Genomic DNA, 14,751 nt, shown 5'->3' on the forward strand with positions numbered 1-14,751 from the left:
GTCAAAATCGTAAACCGTGTGAGCATAAGCAGCCCCTTTCACCAAGTACATGAGATGTTTCCCTTTAAACTTTTTGACAATGTTATCTTGAAGGTGATAATAACATATTCCTCGGGTTGCCCAAGGAAACACCTTATCACACGCACTTTTAATGGCCTTGTGCCGGTCGGAGACTATCACCAGAGGCTTGTCATGAGATATACAACTAGCCAATTTTGTGAAAAACCATTCCCAAGAAGGTATATCTTCCTCATCCACGATCCCAAAAGCCAATGGGAATATCTGAAAATTGCCATCTTGTGCGGCTGCAACTAACATAGTTCCTCCATACTTTCCACTTAGGTGAGTTCCATCCACCACAATGACCCTTCTCTGATACTTAAAACCTTTGATAGAAGCTCCAAAAGAGAGAAATAGATACTTAAATCTTTTCATAGAATCAAGTTCTATCGCCGTGATAGAATCAGGATTTGCAATGGAGATTTGCTCGAGATATGATGCCAGACGCGAATACCCTTCTTCTGCTGATCCTCTCACCAATCTTTGTGCATATAACAGTGCTCTGTATGAAGTGGTGTAATCAAGCGCCATGCCAAACATGTTCCTCATTGCATCAGTGATATGCTGCGGAGTTATCCCATCAATGATTCCAACACGATCAATGAAAAGACTACCTACATACTTCGGAGTACAGTGTCTCCGCTGAGCGATTCGGTCTCCCGCTGAGCATAAATGTTTTTCCACATACTTTGTTACCCAAAACGTGTTTGTCCCATGTTTGACACTCGCTCTGACCTTCCATCCACAATAGCTAACCGGACATGTTGCCACAACGAGAGTTTTCGTTGATTTGTATAATTTGAAAGAAAACTTACCCCTCACTGCTGCCAACCGCAGCTCTGAAAGCAGAGCACCCTTGCTAACAAAACTCTGGTTGACATAGATACTGGTACCATTCGATTTTCCTCCTTCAATAGCATTTGTCTTAGCATATGTCTTTTGGATTTCTTCAAAACAAATATTATCATCATCTTCCTCGTCCTCATCTGGAACCTTTCCATAAAGACTGTAATCCCCACCATTCTGATCCGTTTCACCAACAATAGAATTATCAGCATCCTCCTCCCCATTTTCCTCCTCCCCATCTTCTTCCCATTCACCAGCTTCATCATTATCACCAACATCTTCTTCCCATTCACCAGCTTCATCATTATCACCAACATCTTTTTCCCATTCACCAGCTTCATCAATATCCCTTTTCTCTGAAACCGTTTCGACCTTGCTGCGGCTTGATACACAAAGACATACTCTATGGGTTTTGAGTATCTCCAGCAAGTTTCGAACTTGTCTATCACTTGTAACATGAATGGGAAGACTGCCTGGAGCCATCATCATTTCTGCTGGTAATGAGTAGCTAATCTCCACACTCACTGTTCTCATGTCCAGGTTATAATCTTCTTGAGCCATTGCAACAAGTTCAGCATGTGTTGAATCTTCATTCAATAAAAACAATCTTCCTCCTTTGAGATCATCAACCACAAAATCCCAACGGAAATCTCTCAACAACCATTCTCCATACACTGCATGTAACTGAAAAATCATCTGCAAATATTCAAAATAAAACACATTAGTAAACATAGAGAAAAGGGAAATGAAGAAGTTCAATAAACATTGCCGCAGACGACTTAGCATTAAGTCGTCCAGAAGACTTAAAGGTAAGTCGTCTAAAGAGGTCACTTTTGCAATTGAAAATTAAAAGGGACGACTTAATTCTAAGTCGTCCGGCTTTGTTTGTTAAAAAAAAAACTTCAGACGACTTATATATAAGTCGTCTACGAGAAACGGGCTAGTTTTGCATTTGACCGAATCGTGTCAGATCTTTGACTATTTCTGGACGACTTATAATTCAGTCGTCTCTGGGAAAGTTAAAATTTCAATATTTTATGAAAACTTGACGACTTACGTGTAAGTCGTCCTAGGTTAGTTTTGTAATTGAAAAATAAAACTTGAAATTTAACTTTCTCCAGACGACTTAGATGAAAGTCGTCCAGCTAAACGACTTAATTTAAGGTCGTCCGGGATAAGCAAGGTTTGACCAGAAAATTGGGAAAAATTCTGGACGACTTTGCTTTCCCCGGACGACTTTAAATTAAGTCTTCTGGAGGGACGACTTTATATTAAGTCGTCTGGTTAAAGTTAAATTATGAAGTTTTATTTTTCAATTACAAAACTAACCTAGGACGACTTACACGTAAGTCGTCAAGTTTTCATAAAATATTGAAATTTTAACTTCCCCAGAGACGACTGAATTATAAGTCGTCCAGAAATAGTCAAAGATCTGACACGATTCGGTCAAATGCAAAACTAGCCCGTTTCTCGTAGACGACGTATATATAAGTCGTCTGAAGTGTTTTTTTTTAACAAACAAAGCTGGACGACTTAATTTAAGTCGTCCGTTTGACCAGAAGACTCATCAGTAAGTCTTCTACATACAGATGACTTACTAGTAAGTCTTCTACGCGAACAGATCTTGAAAAAAAATTCAAATTCGTACCTTAAACTAGGTGAGATGACTTCGTTTGCACACAGGGTCTTCTCCAACCACCCAGAACCTCAAACGAAAGCAACCGTAAGTCAAAACGAAAGAAATATGGCTCTGCAACCATAGCCCATATTTTGAATCAAAAGCTTGAGTTTTTTGGATGAATATAGAGAGAAAGTGAAAGAAATGTTGTTTTTAGTTCATAACAATTGAAACAGAGAGAGTGTAAAGAGATTTACGTGCATTAAAGGGCATTAAAAGCTCCAAACAGTTCGTACAAGGTTGTTGCCACTATTCATTGCAGTGGCAGTATTGTAAATACTTGAAGAAGATGAGGTTGAGACAGTAAAGAAGCCATTTTCGAAAAAAAAAAAAAAAAATGTTAATGGCATTTTCGTAGATAAAGTGCAGGTGTGGGGTTAAAATCTCAAAAAAAAAAGGAGTCAAAAGAAAATGTTAGTTTTCTGTTTGACTCCAAGTTTTGAGTCACTTTTGCAAAAAGCCCAAAAAGTTATAATAATTTGAGAAGACGTATACAATACATATTTTACGTAGATCAGTGTGTTTGAAAGGACCGTCTAATAGCAGGTGCTACTGAAGCGGTCGATTAGGACCCGAGTTTAAAAATAAAAGAAAATATTAAGAAAATTTTTAAAATAAATACATAAATTTGGTTTAAAATTTAAAATTTTAATGTATTTTTAAATTTATAGTTTATAAGTAAAAGAGAAACCTCAGATATATATAGATAAAGTTATAAAGTTACTAACTTTTAATATTATTTTACATTGTTAAACATATAGTTAATATTTTTTTTTTGAACAGGGCTTTAGTATAGTTTGATATGTTTGATGACATGCTTTTCATAAGCACAGTTTCATTTGGTTTAAATGACGTGGGTGGTGTCGGTTACTAAACGCATGTTCCGTGATCGGTATGGATTAGGTGAACGTAGGCCAGAACGAAGCGGACATACGTGGCCCATTTAGGATCACTAAAACATAGGTTGATGAGCCCATCACGCATGAAAACAAAAGGCCCAAATAAAGAATCTGTGTGGGGCCCCACAAGAATCTGCGGTTCTAGATTCATTACTTCGCGGGGGCACTTTCGTTTTACTTTTCGTATCCTCTCTCAACAACACTCAACGCCAGAGAAAAAAATAAAAGCATGACGCGTTTTTTTCGTTGTCAAGCTCTTACGTTAAAGCTCTCTGCACCTACTTTTCCCCCAAAAGGATAAAATCAAAACATTTGAAGTATTCTATTCTAATTCACGCATCTGATTCCATTTTCTCTTTTATGCGGAGCTCGCGATTTCGCCCAAACACTTCTGGTTCATTCCGGGTAACTCTTTTTTTTTCCAATTTCTCAATTTCTCAATTTCAGGATCTAGGTAATTTGCGAATTTGCGAATTTATAATCGAAAAGATCTCACTTTTGTGATTTTGGGTCTGTAGAATAATCGGTGGTGGTCAGTAGTCTTATCGTTGTTCGTCGGGCTCATAGCGAGTATACAGAGAGTGTGGAGTAAGTTTGTGACAATGGGTTGGGGAAACATTTACAGGAGGAGGATGAAAGTCTTCTCTGTTGCTATAATCATCTACTTCGATTACAAGGTAAAAGCTTTTTTTTTTTAATTGTTTTGATTGGTTAGTGTATTGAAAGGTCTTAGCTTTTGTTTTGTTGTTGTTGTTGTGGTGGTGAGTGAAGAGTGTTCAGCAGAGAGAGAAGTGGATTAAGAAGTCCAAGGTTCCTGCTTTGTGGGAGAAAGCTCATGAGCGTAATGCCAAGCGAGTGTTGAATTTGATTGTGGAGCTGGAAGGGTTGTGGGTGAAGATGGGGCAGTATCTATCCACTCGCGCTGATGTTCTTCCTCAGGCTTATATTTCTCTTCTCACTCAGTTGCAGGACTCACTCCCTCCTCGCCCTTTGCAGGAGGTTGTTAAATTAAAGCAAACGGTGTTTTTTAATTGTTGCCAATGTAATCTGGTTTTGATTTTCTCTGATATGTGGCTGACTTTCTTTCTCAGGTTTGTCGAACCATTGAAAGAGAACTTGGGCATTCCATGGAAGTTTTGTTTACTGATTTTTCTGACGAACCTTTGGCAACTGCTTCGGTAAAATCCTGAAGCCTGTTCGTGCTAAGACACAATATAAGCCACAACTAGCACAGGTTTTTTTGATAGTGGGCTCTCTGTTTTGTAGATAGCACAGGTTCATCGTGCTACTCTAGCTAATGGCCAGGATGTGGTTGTTAAAGTTCAGCACAATGGCATTAGAGCGATTATTTTGGAGGTCTGTTCTTAGTCTTGCTTTGAGGCCTTTCAGATTACTGTTGATATTTTCTCCAACTCCTTTTCTGTAATCGTTTCTAAACAGGACTTGAAGAATGCAAAGTCCATCGTTGACTGGATTGCTTGGGCAGAACCACAGTACGATTTTAACCCCATGATAGATGAATGGTGCAAGGAAGCTCCTAGAGAACTAGACTTCAACATTGAAGCTGGTATGCTTCACTTGCATAGATAATGAATAGTCTTAAATTTTCACTAAAGCTTTTCATCGCCTTCTATGATCAAGTGCTTGAGATGAGATTGTGATTTTGAGATAGACTTTTCTTGGGTAGTTAGGTTGTCAATTTTTTTATGTTGGATTATGCATAATCTTACCATTTTAGGTCACACTTTATTTTTATTTTTCAAATGGCTATGTTCGAGATAACATGGCAAAAATAGACAGAATATTGTGTGTTTGAATTCCTTTCCTAGAGGTTCATGCTTGTACGTCACTGATAACTGCATTTCTGAGTTTTTACCCTTTGTGTTCTGTTTCTCAACATGTAGAAAATACTAGAACCGTATCCAGAAATCTTGGGTGCAAGAAGACAAATGATGAAGTTAGAAGTGACAATCGGGTTGATGTTTTAATTCCAGATATAATCCAGGTTCTTATCCCTAGTGCTCTTTTCTTACTCTAAAGTATACAGACATAAATACTTCCATATACAGTTCTAAGTCTAGGATGGAAACATTAATCCTATTAATGAGCATCACAAAGTCATCACAAAAGTCTGTTTTGGTAATGCTGTATTTGGTATCTCTGTTGCGGTACGCTTTCTATATTTGATATTGCTTAGAAATCATGTAGTGGACCAATGTAGTACTGTGTAACACAGCAGCATTACAAGTTGATGACTTAAGAAGCTGAAAGCTGCTCATTCCTTATTGTTTTTTTCTGCTATTTATGTCTTACACCTCCTTCGTTGCTCTAAAATTGACAGTCGTCTGAGAGTGTGCTCATTATTGAGTACATGGATGGAATTCGCTTGAATGATGTGGAATCTCTAGATGCTTTCGGTGTGGATAAACAAAAAATCGTTGAAGAGATCACTCGTGCATATGCCCACCAGATTTATGTTGATGGGTTTTTCAATGGAGACCCTCATCCAGGTATGGTCTTTGACAAGAAACTTCTATCTGGAGTTTGCCAATTATTTTCTTCTGTCTTGTAATCACCATGCTTGCTTAGACATATAGTTCTCATATAATCAAATTATACTCTTTTTTGCAGGAAATTTTCTTGTTAGTAAGGAAGCACCACATCGTCCTATTTTACTTGATTTTGGGCTAACGAAGAAACTTTCACATCCCTTGAAACAAGCACTAGCCAAGATGTTTCTAGCATCGGCAGAGGTTTGTTAAGTTTCTGTAACAACTCTCTTTTTTCACCCTGTCTTACCCAAATCTTTTTGTGGGATTTTAGAATGATGAAACTTCGTTAACAAAACTTAAAACGTTTTAAATATTGAAAAAAAAAACTGAACCAACTTCGCTCTGGTCATGTGAATATTATATGTTTGTAAAATTGTAGGTAGGTCATAGTTTGGATTTTAACTGCTTAATGTAACAGGGAGACCAAGTGGCGCTCTTGTCTGCCTTTGCAGAAATGGGACTGAAGCTGCGGCTCGATCTGCCAGATCAGGCAATGAGTGTGGCAAGTCTCTTCTTCCGGTCTTCAACTCCATCAAATGAAGCTGTGGTAAATTTTCTTCTTTGTTTCATAACCTTGCTTTCTCTTTTGCGCTAACTGTAGTATATCCGCTCTGACCGATATATCTCTTTATAGAAAACGCTAAAATCCTTGAACGATCAAAGAACGCAAAATATGAAAGTTATACAGGAAAAGATGCAGCTCACCCCGAAAGAAGTTAAACGCTTCAATCCGGTAAGCGTAAATTTCTTTCAAGTATACGCCTTGTTGGTGGCCAACTTTATCTTAATGAAACCATTTGATGCAGATAGATGCGTTTCCTGGCGATATTGTGATTTTTGCAAGGGTCATTAATCTACTCAGAGGTATGGTGTGTGATGTGAATCATACTATTCTACTTCATTACATCAAAGAGATTCTCTCATTCATAGTAATTCATTGTTGTTTTACTTATCGACTCTTTAGGACTTTCATCCACTATGAACGTTCAGATCGTTTATCTGGACATCATGAGACCATTTGCCGAATCTGTTCTGTTGGGGTAAGTCCCCTTGTAGTTTTTGCAGCTCAAGTTTATCTTCTCCTTGTGGTATACCTCGTATGACCATAATGTGACTTTGCAGGAGTATCAGTCGAGGACCAACAATAGACACTTCTTGGATACATGACTCGCCTGTCCATTCCGATGTAGAGTCCAAACTGAGGAAGCTGCTCATTGAACTTGGGAGTATCAAGAAAATACTAGGAATTCAGGTGGGAAACACTCTTTTACCATCTGGCTTGCCAGCAGCGTACATTACGTTTCTACGTGTGTTCTAACTCGGACATGTTTGTGTAGGTATGTGCATATAAAGATGGGAAAGTCATTATTGACACTGCTGCTGGAGTACTTGGGAGATATGATCCTCGTCCAGTTCAACCGGACAGTTTATTTCCTGTTTTCTCTGTGACAAAAGGTATCACTGCCGGCATGATACACTGGCTTGTCGACCAAAGGTGGGTACCAACATTATTACCAGCTTGCAAAAGTTGGCAGAACTCATATGCTTAGTCATACGTTAGTAATGTTTAGTTTTTGATGATACAGAAAACTCCAGTTCGACCAGACTGTAGGAGATATATGGCCAGGGTTTGGATCAAATGGAAAAGAGACCATAAAGGTACAAGGAGTTACACTGTCATGTAATTAATTTACAACCTATCGTGAGCTATTGATTTTCATTTGATTCCCTCCTCATTGTGTATCAGGTCCATCATGTGCTTAACCATACGTCTGGGCTGCACAATGCCTTTGACCCTATAGGAGAAAATCCTCTGCTTATTTGTGACTGGGATGAATGTTTGAAACGCCTTGCTAATTCATCACCTGAAACAGAGCCTGGCAGTCAGCAGTCTTATCACTATCTCACGTTTGGATGGCTATGTGGTGGAATCCTTGAGGTAAACTAATCTGTGACTTAAAGCCTAAAACACAAGCAAGGCTCTCTACTATGTTGATGTCAATCTTGTTTTCATCTATCTTGAACAGTATGCTTCTGGAAAGAAATTCCAGGAGATCCTTGAAGAATCAATTGTAAAACCCTTAAAGATCGATGGAGAACTGTACGTTGGTATCCCCCCAGGTGAATAACAAACATTATAAATTAGTCTACCAGCTTTATTAAGTAATATTTTAACGTCTTAATTTTGATAGGTGTTGAATCTCGGCTTGCCACATTGACCCTGGACACCGACGAACTAAACAAGATTCCGTCCATTCCTAGTCAGCCTGAACTTCCTTCGACATTTCAGCCAGTGCAGATCTTTCAAATAGCAAGCAGCTTGCCAGTCTTATTTAACACATTGAATGTGCGTAGAGCCACAATCCCTGCGGCTAATGGACATTGCTCGGCGCGTGCACTTGCTCGGTACTACGCAGCCTTAGCAGATGGCGGTATAGTGCCACCGCCACATTCCTCTTTATCCCAACCACCACTTGGCAGCCACACCCACGTTCCGAAATTCTCATCGGTAAATGACACAATGAAAAAGAGAAAGGGTAAGGGTAAGGAGATGGCAGCTACAGAAAAGCTTAAACCAAAAGATCACAAAGAGAAGAAGCTCTATGACGACAGAGAGTCAAGTACAGAAAGTTTAGCCAGGTTAGTCAATGATACTAGCAGTTCTGATGGCAAAACTGAGATCAGTAGCAATGATCATCAAGATGATATTCACAATATGTTTAGCAATCCAAGTATCCATGATGCTTTTATGGGTACTGGAGATTACAGTGGCTTAGTACTTCCTGATGGGAAGTTTGGACTTGGTTTTAAGCGTGTCACTTCAGAAGATGGGTCTTTAGTTGGTTTTGGACATTCGGGGTTGGGAGGATCAACAGGCTTCTGTGACATCACAAACAGATTCTCCATTGCAATAACACTCAACAGGATGTCTATGGGAGGTGTTACGGCTAATATTGTCAGGCTGGTTTGCTCAGAGTTAAATATCCCCATGCCTAAGGACTTCTCTCTTTCAAGTGGTATGGATCCTGTAATCAACTAAGGTTGGTTTTCTATGTAAGTTTTGTCTGCTCATGTACAACATACAAAGAGGTCCTTGGAATCACCTCAGATATAGCTTATAGACATTGCTGGAAAGTGTTTCAAAAAAAAAAGTGTTTCAAAAAAAAAAAAGACATTGCTGGAAAGTATAGTGTAATGATCAGTGGAATGTAATGTATTGTCTTTATATATTTTATACATACACATCTATAACCCAATATTCACATTTTCTGGATCTCAAGTAATAAAAGTATATGTTATACACAAATCTGATGTTTATTGTTTACATTTTTTTCAAGTTGATGTATATGTAATAGGGAGCAAAAGGCAGTCTTGCAAACAAAACTTGAGTTCAATAACGAATATGTCGATTTCATTATAACACATACATGAAAATTTCAGAGTGATCGTTACATATTGTGAAGAAGAGGCTCATGGCCAGATGTCTGAGACGCAGCTAACAGCTTCGCTGGATACATTACCAAGTCCAGGGCTTGAGTTCTGTCCAGAAAGAGTGATTCCAGGGAACATAGATTGGTCGCTGTGGACTGTAACGGCGGGTGAGGTACTTCCTGTGTAGTGCAGACTGTTGATGGACTGTGGTGATGGACTTAGATGAGTTTGCAGAAGTTGATTCAAGCTACTAGTGAGAGACCCTCTAGCTACCAAATCTTCTGCTAGTTTCACCTGTACGCTACTTAAAATTAGCACATTCCAATTATTAAGTCGTTCAAGTGATTGATGATAATACCTTGATTCTGAGAGTTTCAACATCTGATTTGAGGATTCTGTTATTTGTTCCAGCACTACGAAACAGTTGTGTTGCGTCAATGAGCTGCTTATACAGTGTTGTGTTCTCTCCTTTCAAAGAATCAACCTGAGATTCAAGATCTGCCAATTGTTCTTGCTTCCTCCTCCTTGACCGCCTTGCTGATTCTCTGTTTGAGTGCATCCTGAGTTCACATCAAAGAAAAAGAAAGTAAATAAACGGTGTTTCACATCTAACTTTTGTATCCATATGCAACAAACATACCTTCTCATACGTTTTAGATGATTGGGATCATTAGTCATTTCAGATTGGCCAGCTTCTGTCTCTGCATCTTCTTCATCAGAGTGACCATGAGAAGATACACTGGCTGTTCTCCGAGCTCTCCTCCTTACGTCAGGTTTATTAGCTGACACTGGACTATCAGCTGACAGATTCTCTTTGCAGGTAAGAACCACACAAATGAAAAAATTATTACTCTAACAACACTTTGTTACCTGCAACATACCGCAAATAGAGGACTGTGCATCAAGTAACACTCCAGCTGGAATCAAGCTCTCAGATAACAAATGTCTATCTCTTAACTCACCAGTGTGATCCTGCAACCAAAAGGAAATACCAACACTCTTACTACAATTTGTGGATCTAGTAACAGTGACAACTGAAGAAAAGACTAACCTGGTTCATGGGATCAAAAGAAGGGTCTAGAGGGCTTGTAGATTCTTGTCTTAATAAAGCAGAAGAAGAAGACATGACCTTAGTGAGATACTCTTGTAGAGCCAACTCAGAAGCACTTCTCTTCATACCAGTGTCTTTAGCTGTGTGACCATCCATTTTTTTCTCTGTATATGAAATTTGGTGCGAAAAAAAGAGGAGGGGAAGAGTAAGTTGTGATAGACATCTTCTTTATATAACACTCTCTCTTCTTTACTAAAGTTATAAAAAGCTTCTTAGTGGCTAAGCAAAATTAAATTTGCTTTGTCAATGTAACGTCCTCATTTTCAAATCTTTTACTTTTTATGACAGCAATTACAAAAGAGAATAGTAAAGCAAAGCCAGAGAGATCTTAAGCTCTGTCAACAGTTTTATAGAAGGTTATATAGTACCAATTATATGCTAATGATAACATTAACCCTTTATCTAGAGAGGACTAACTAAGGTAGCCGGAGACTGTCAATAAAATCATATTCTTTGAATGATAAACAATACTATGAATGATAAATGTTACAAATGATTCATTACCATTCACCAGCAATACTAAAAAAAAATACTTGAGAATTTCAGGTCTCTAGCAACACATATGGTTCTTCTTTTCTTTCATGCTTTTGTTTTCTCTTACTTATCTTCATATGCTTTTAAAAAGCAGATCTAAAAAGACACTTCTTTTCACCAGCACCAGAAATACTTTTATTTCTCTATTGTTGATTTAACTTTTGGGTGTAACACAACTTTTCTTTTCCTTTGATCTGCGATTCCTTTAAAAAACTAAAATATTTTATAACAAAACAATAAAATGAATCAAACTAGGAAATGTATATTAAAAAAACAAAAGTTATTTAGATCAGAAAATAGAATCCAGAAGTATTCTAAATTACTTTCTTAAAGTCATTAACTAGAACATTCCAATCAAGTGGACTTTTAGTTTTCTTAAATTTACGATCTACATACTTATTCACTATAGTAAATAATAAAACTCGAACTCAGTTCTTGTTAACACATGCATAATTATGAATAACAAAATAAGTAGTGATGCTTAAATTCTCCATGCATTATTGTTTTCCAAAATTTCACATTTTTACATTTGGAAATGTATTATGCATCACCACCACCATTTGGAGGATCAGAGGCGCGAGGACAATCCACTATACGTTGTTTCTCTTTTTTGTTGCTGAGTGACACAAAGTCTACGTGATAAAGAGCAAGCATCATCACCAAAACGCTCAAGAACACGAGGATGGGACCAAAGATCCATAACATCAGAGAAAACCCTGCGTAGAAGAACCTGTTGCCTACCGTGCTGAGAAAGAAACCCTTATCAAACAACTCGCAGACATACTCAGACGTGAGGAACAAGTCACCAGAGGGATTAGGGTATAAGTTAGGGATGTTAACGAGCATGGCGACTTGGTTGAGGAAGCGGATGGAGAGAGAATGTGAGAAGAAAGAAAAGATGAAGATTGTGAGAATCGTTAGGTATTTGATGGCTATGGCGATATCTCCATGTGCTCCATAAACGGCGTCGTTTAGGGGCCTCTTGATGCTGTAAGTGCTGCTTATGACTGCGGCTAAACCGGCGCAGAGGAGGATGCAGGTCGTAGCCATCAGTGTAGCTCCCATTACTACGTTACGGAGTGTTTGTACCGTCAATATGTTCATCTTCTGATTCTCCTGCCAAAATTATACAACAATAAATACAGCTTTTAATTAATTACATTTTTTATGCTTAGGTTTTATGGCAGAAATCACAACTAGTTTTCATACCAAGTGGTCTCTTTCTCATACCAAGCTCTAATTCCTAAGATGATAATCACGAGATTGCCATAATATATGAATTGATCTTTGGGTAAGACAACCATGGAGATTGTTTGTGTTTCTATATTTTTTTTCTTACTTTTTTTTTGCAGTCGACCAAGTTTAGTGATCCTTCATATTATCAATTACATTTTGTAAATTTTAAATTTTAATTTCTTAAGATGATATTTACATTCTTAAGAAAAAACACACTATATATGGAAATGGATGTAAGAACCTTGATCATAGAGGAAATCCAGATCCGGCGGCCGCGAGAGTTGATGCCGAGGACAGTGGAGAAGGGATGGGTTCGAACCATGAAGGACAAGTAGATGTGGTAACAAAGCATCATCACTAGAGCTAATGGCACAAGAATCACGTCTAAGTACCATTTCCTCCATTCCATTTTGCTATCTCTCTCTTTGTTTCTTCAACCTCGTCGACGAGTTTAATGATTTCGTTTATCTTTTCTTTTGTCTCCATATATAGTGCACATAAATGAAAAATAAATAAAATTGTTTATTCCTCCCTCGCTATATTACATAATTATACATTTGTATTAAAAACAAATATGAAAACAAAATGCTTAATCTAGGGTTTTATCCCAAGGCAAAAATATACTCCCTCTGTTTTTATTTGTAAGTAGTTTTAGTTAAAAGTGTGAATATTCATAAAACTTTTATTTTTGAAAAAATAGCATTTAATACATAAATTCAACCAATAATAAAAGATATGAATTATTTGATTGGTCACACAACATGTAATAAATGTAAAAGGTGTTTTGGATTATGTAAACATCTTACATTGTGAAACAAATATTTTTTTGCTAAAACTACTTATATATCAAAATAAGCAAATTCAGTTAGATATTTCGTCTACATCTTAACTTGGTAGCATTAACATCATTGGGAAGTGATACATCATGTGAAAACGTAAGGTAAAATTGAATCCTTCTTCTAGAAATTTAAGAGCATGATTATGGCTAAAGTTAGTCTAAGGTTTCTTAAATTTTTTTTTAAAAATTTTTTTTTTTATCCGAAAAAAAAATTAAAAAAAACCAATCGCGAGCCGCCACGTGTCAGTGAGGTCCGCGAACAGTACATGAAACCAATAAAAGTCGATCTTTATTTAATCACTTTTGTTACCGGATTTTTGTTGATTTGTGGGGTACCACTATTTTTTTTTGTAAAATCCCTTTTAGAAACCAGCGATGAACATGGTCTAAGAGAGGTTTCCTCAAAACCATTTTCAGTATCTATGAAAATTGAAACATACGGTAAATACGTGTAGGCAATGGAGCAACTTGTCGCTTCTGGACAGACCACTGGTCCCCTTTGGATCATTGCAAGACTACTTCTTACAAGACAGAGCTTCTAGACAGGGTATCTATCCCCCTTGATGCTACTTTATCAGATCTCTATAGGTCAGAAACCTGGGTACTTCCAAGAGCTCGATCTGAAGCGATGGTGCAGGTGCAAACATTCCTAACAACACTGGTACTGCACGAAGGGATGGAGGACGGCTATGAGTGGATTGTCAATGGAGTGAGGTCTAAGAGATACAAAACTGCACAGATATATTGGGAGATTAAAGGAGTAGAAGCACAGGTACCTTGGGCGAGTGTGGTATGGACTAAAGGTGGAATCCCAAAGCACAATTTTCTGGCTTGGCTGTTTATGTTGAACAGATGTCCTACACGCGATCGTCTTCTGGCTTGGGGGCTGCCTGTTGATGGTACCTGCTTGCTCTGTAACTTGGGGCCAGAATCTAGAGACCATCTGTATTTCCAGTGCCCTTACTCCTATAGAATCTGGTCGGAGATTTCTCGGAGGTGCTCGACTACGCCCTCCCAATCATGGCAGGATACGGTAACTCAAATGTTGGCTTTATCAGGGAACAGACATGCCAAGCGCCTCATCTTATTATGCTGGCAGGCTGTGATCTACCTATTATGGAGAGAGAAAAATCAACGATTGCACAATCAGCGCTTCCTCTCAGAGAATGAGATGATTGCTTCCTTGAATCGATTGATAAAGGACAGAATCCTCAGCTTCCGATCCTCGTCGCCTTCGCTCTCATCCTTCCTCATGCAGAGATGGCTTACAACGGAGGTGATAAACACTACGGACCATTCATAAGGACCCTTCGACTTTCACCAAATTATCCATTTAACTACCTGATCTTAATTATGTGTTTTTGACTGAGTACGGGTTAAAATGTGGGATTAACTATAGCAATATGCTTGTAAAACATTTTATTCTTTTTCTATAATATATGCCTTAAGTCAAAAAAAAAAACATACGGTAAATACAATAGTAAAACGTGAGTACATTGAATCGCGAAACGTAAAGGCGTCAACGCGCTTTACCAAAATTATTTCTTGATATCGGTTACTATAGA

General features: G+C 38.0%; 3 protein-coding genes across 3 annotated transcripts; 1 reads left to right on the forward strand and 2 right to left on the reverse strand.

The window, feature by feature from the left end:
* The first annotated feature begins 3,651 nt into the window (after positions 1-3,651).
* Positions 3,652-9,342, forward strand: LOC106448918. The gene is made up of 19 exons (XM_048761964.1): positions 3,652-3,888; positions 4,002-4,160; positions 4,255-4,482; positions 4,575-4,661; positions 4,750-4,839; positions 4,924-5,050; positions 5,388-5,488; positions 5,825-5,993; positions 6,115-6,236; positions 6,454-6,582; positions 6,670-6,768; positions 6,842-6,899; positions 7,000-7,075; positions 7,158-7,287; positions 7,373-7,530; positions 7,622-7,694; positions 7,783-7,974; positions 8,063-8,156; positions 8,228-9,342. Exons 1-19 carry the CDS (start codon positions 3,844-3,846, stop codon positions 9,073-9,075), a joined length of 2,985 nt encoding a protein of 994 aa, XP_048617921.1. The 5' UTR covers positions 3,652-3,843; the 3' UTR covers positions 9,076-9,342.
* A 78-nt stretch (positions 9,343-9,420) lies between these two features.
* On the reverse strand, positions 9,421-10,729 carry LOC106447427 (basic leucine zipper 9). Its single transcript, XM_048761965.1, has 5 exons — positions 10,519-10,729; positions 10,349-10,439; positions 10,108-10,279; positions 9,826-10,027; positions 9,421-9,761 (listed from the first exon to the last, which is right to left on the reverse strand). The coding sequence occupies exons 1-5, from the start codon at positions 10,672-10,674 to the stop codon at positions 9,507-9,509; spliced, it is 876 nt and encodes a 291-aa protein (XP_048617922.1). The 5' UTR covers positions 10,675-10,729; the 3' UTR covers positions 9,421-9,506.
* A 625-nt stretch (positions 10,730-11,354) lies between these two features.
* On the reverse strand, positions 11,355-12,827 carry BNAC07G29760D. The gene is made up of 2 exons (XM_013891900.3): positions 12,590-12,827; positions 11,355-12,228 (listed from the first exon to the last, which is right to left on the reverse strand). The coding sequence occupies exons 1-2, from the start codon at positions 12,755-12,757 to the stop codon at positions 11,653-11,655; spliced, it is 744 nt and encodes a 247-aa protein (XP_013747354.1). The 5' UTR covers positions 12,758-12,827; the 3' UTR covers positions 11,355-11,652.
* Positions 12,828-14,751: the final 1,924 nt, after the last annotated feature.

Source organism: Brassica napus, chromosome C7 (assembly GCF_020379485.1).
Source record: "Brassica napus cultivar Da-Ae chromosome C7, Da-Ae, whole genome shotgun sequence".
In the NCBI taxonomy this organism is placed as follows: Eukaryota; Viridiplantae; Streptophyta; class Magnoliopsida; order Brassicales; family Brassicaceae; genus Brassica; species Brassica napus.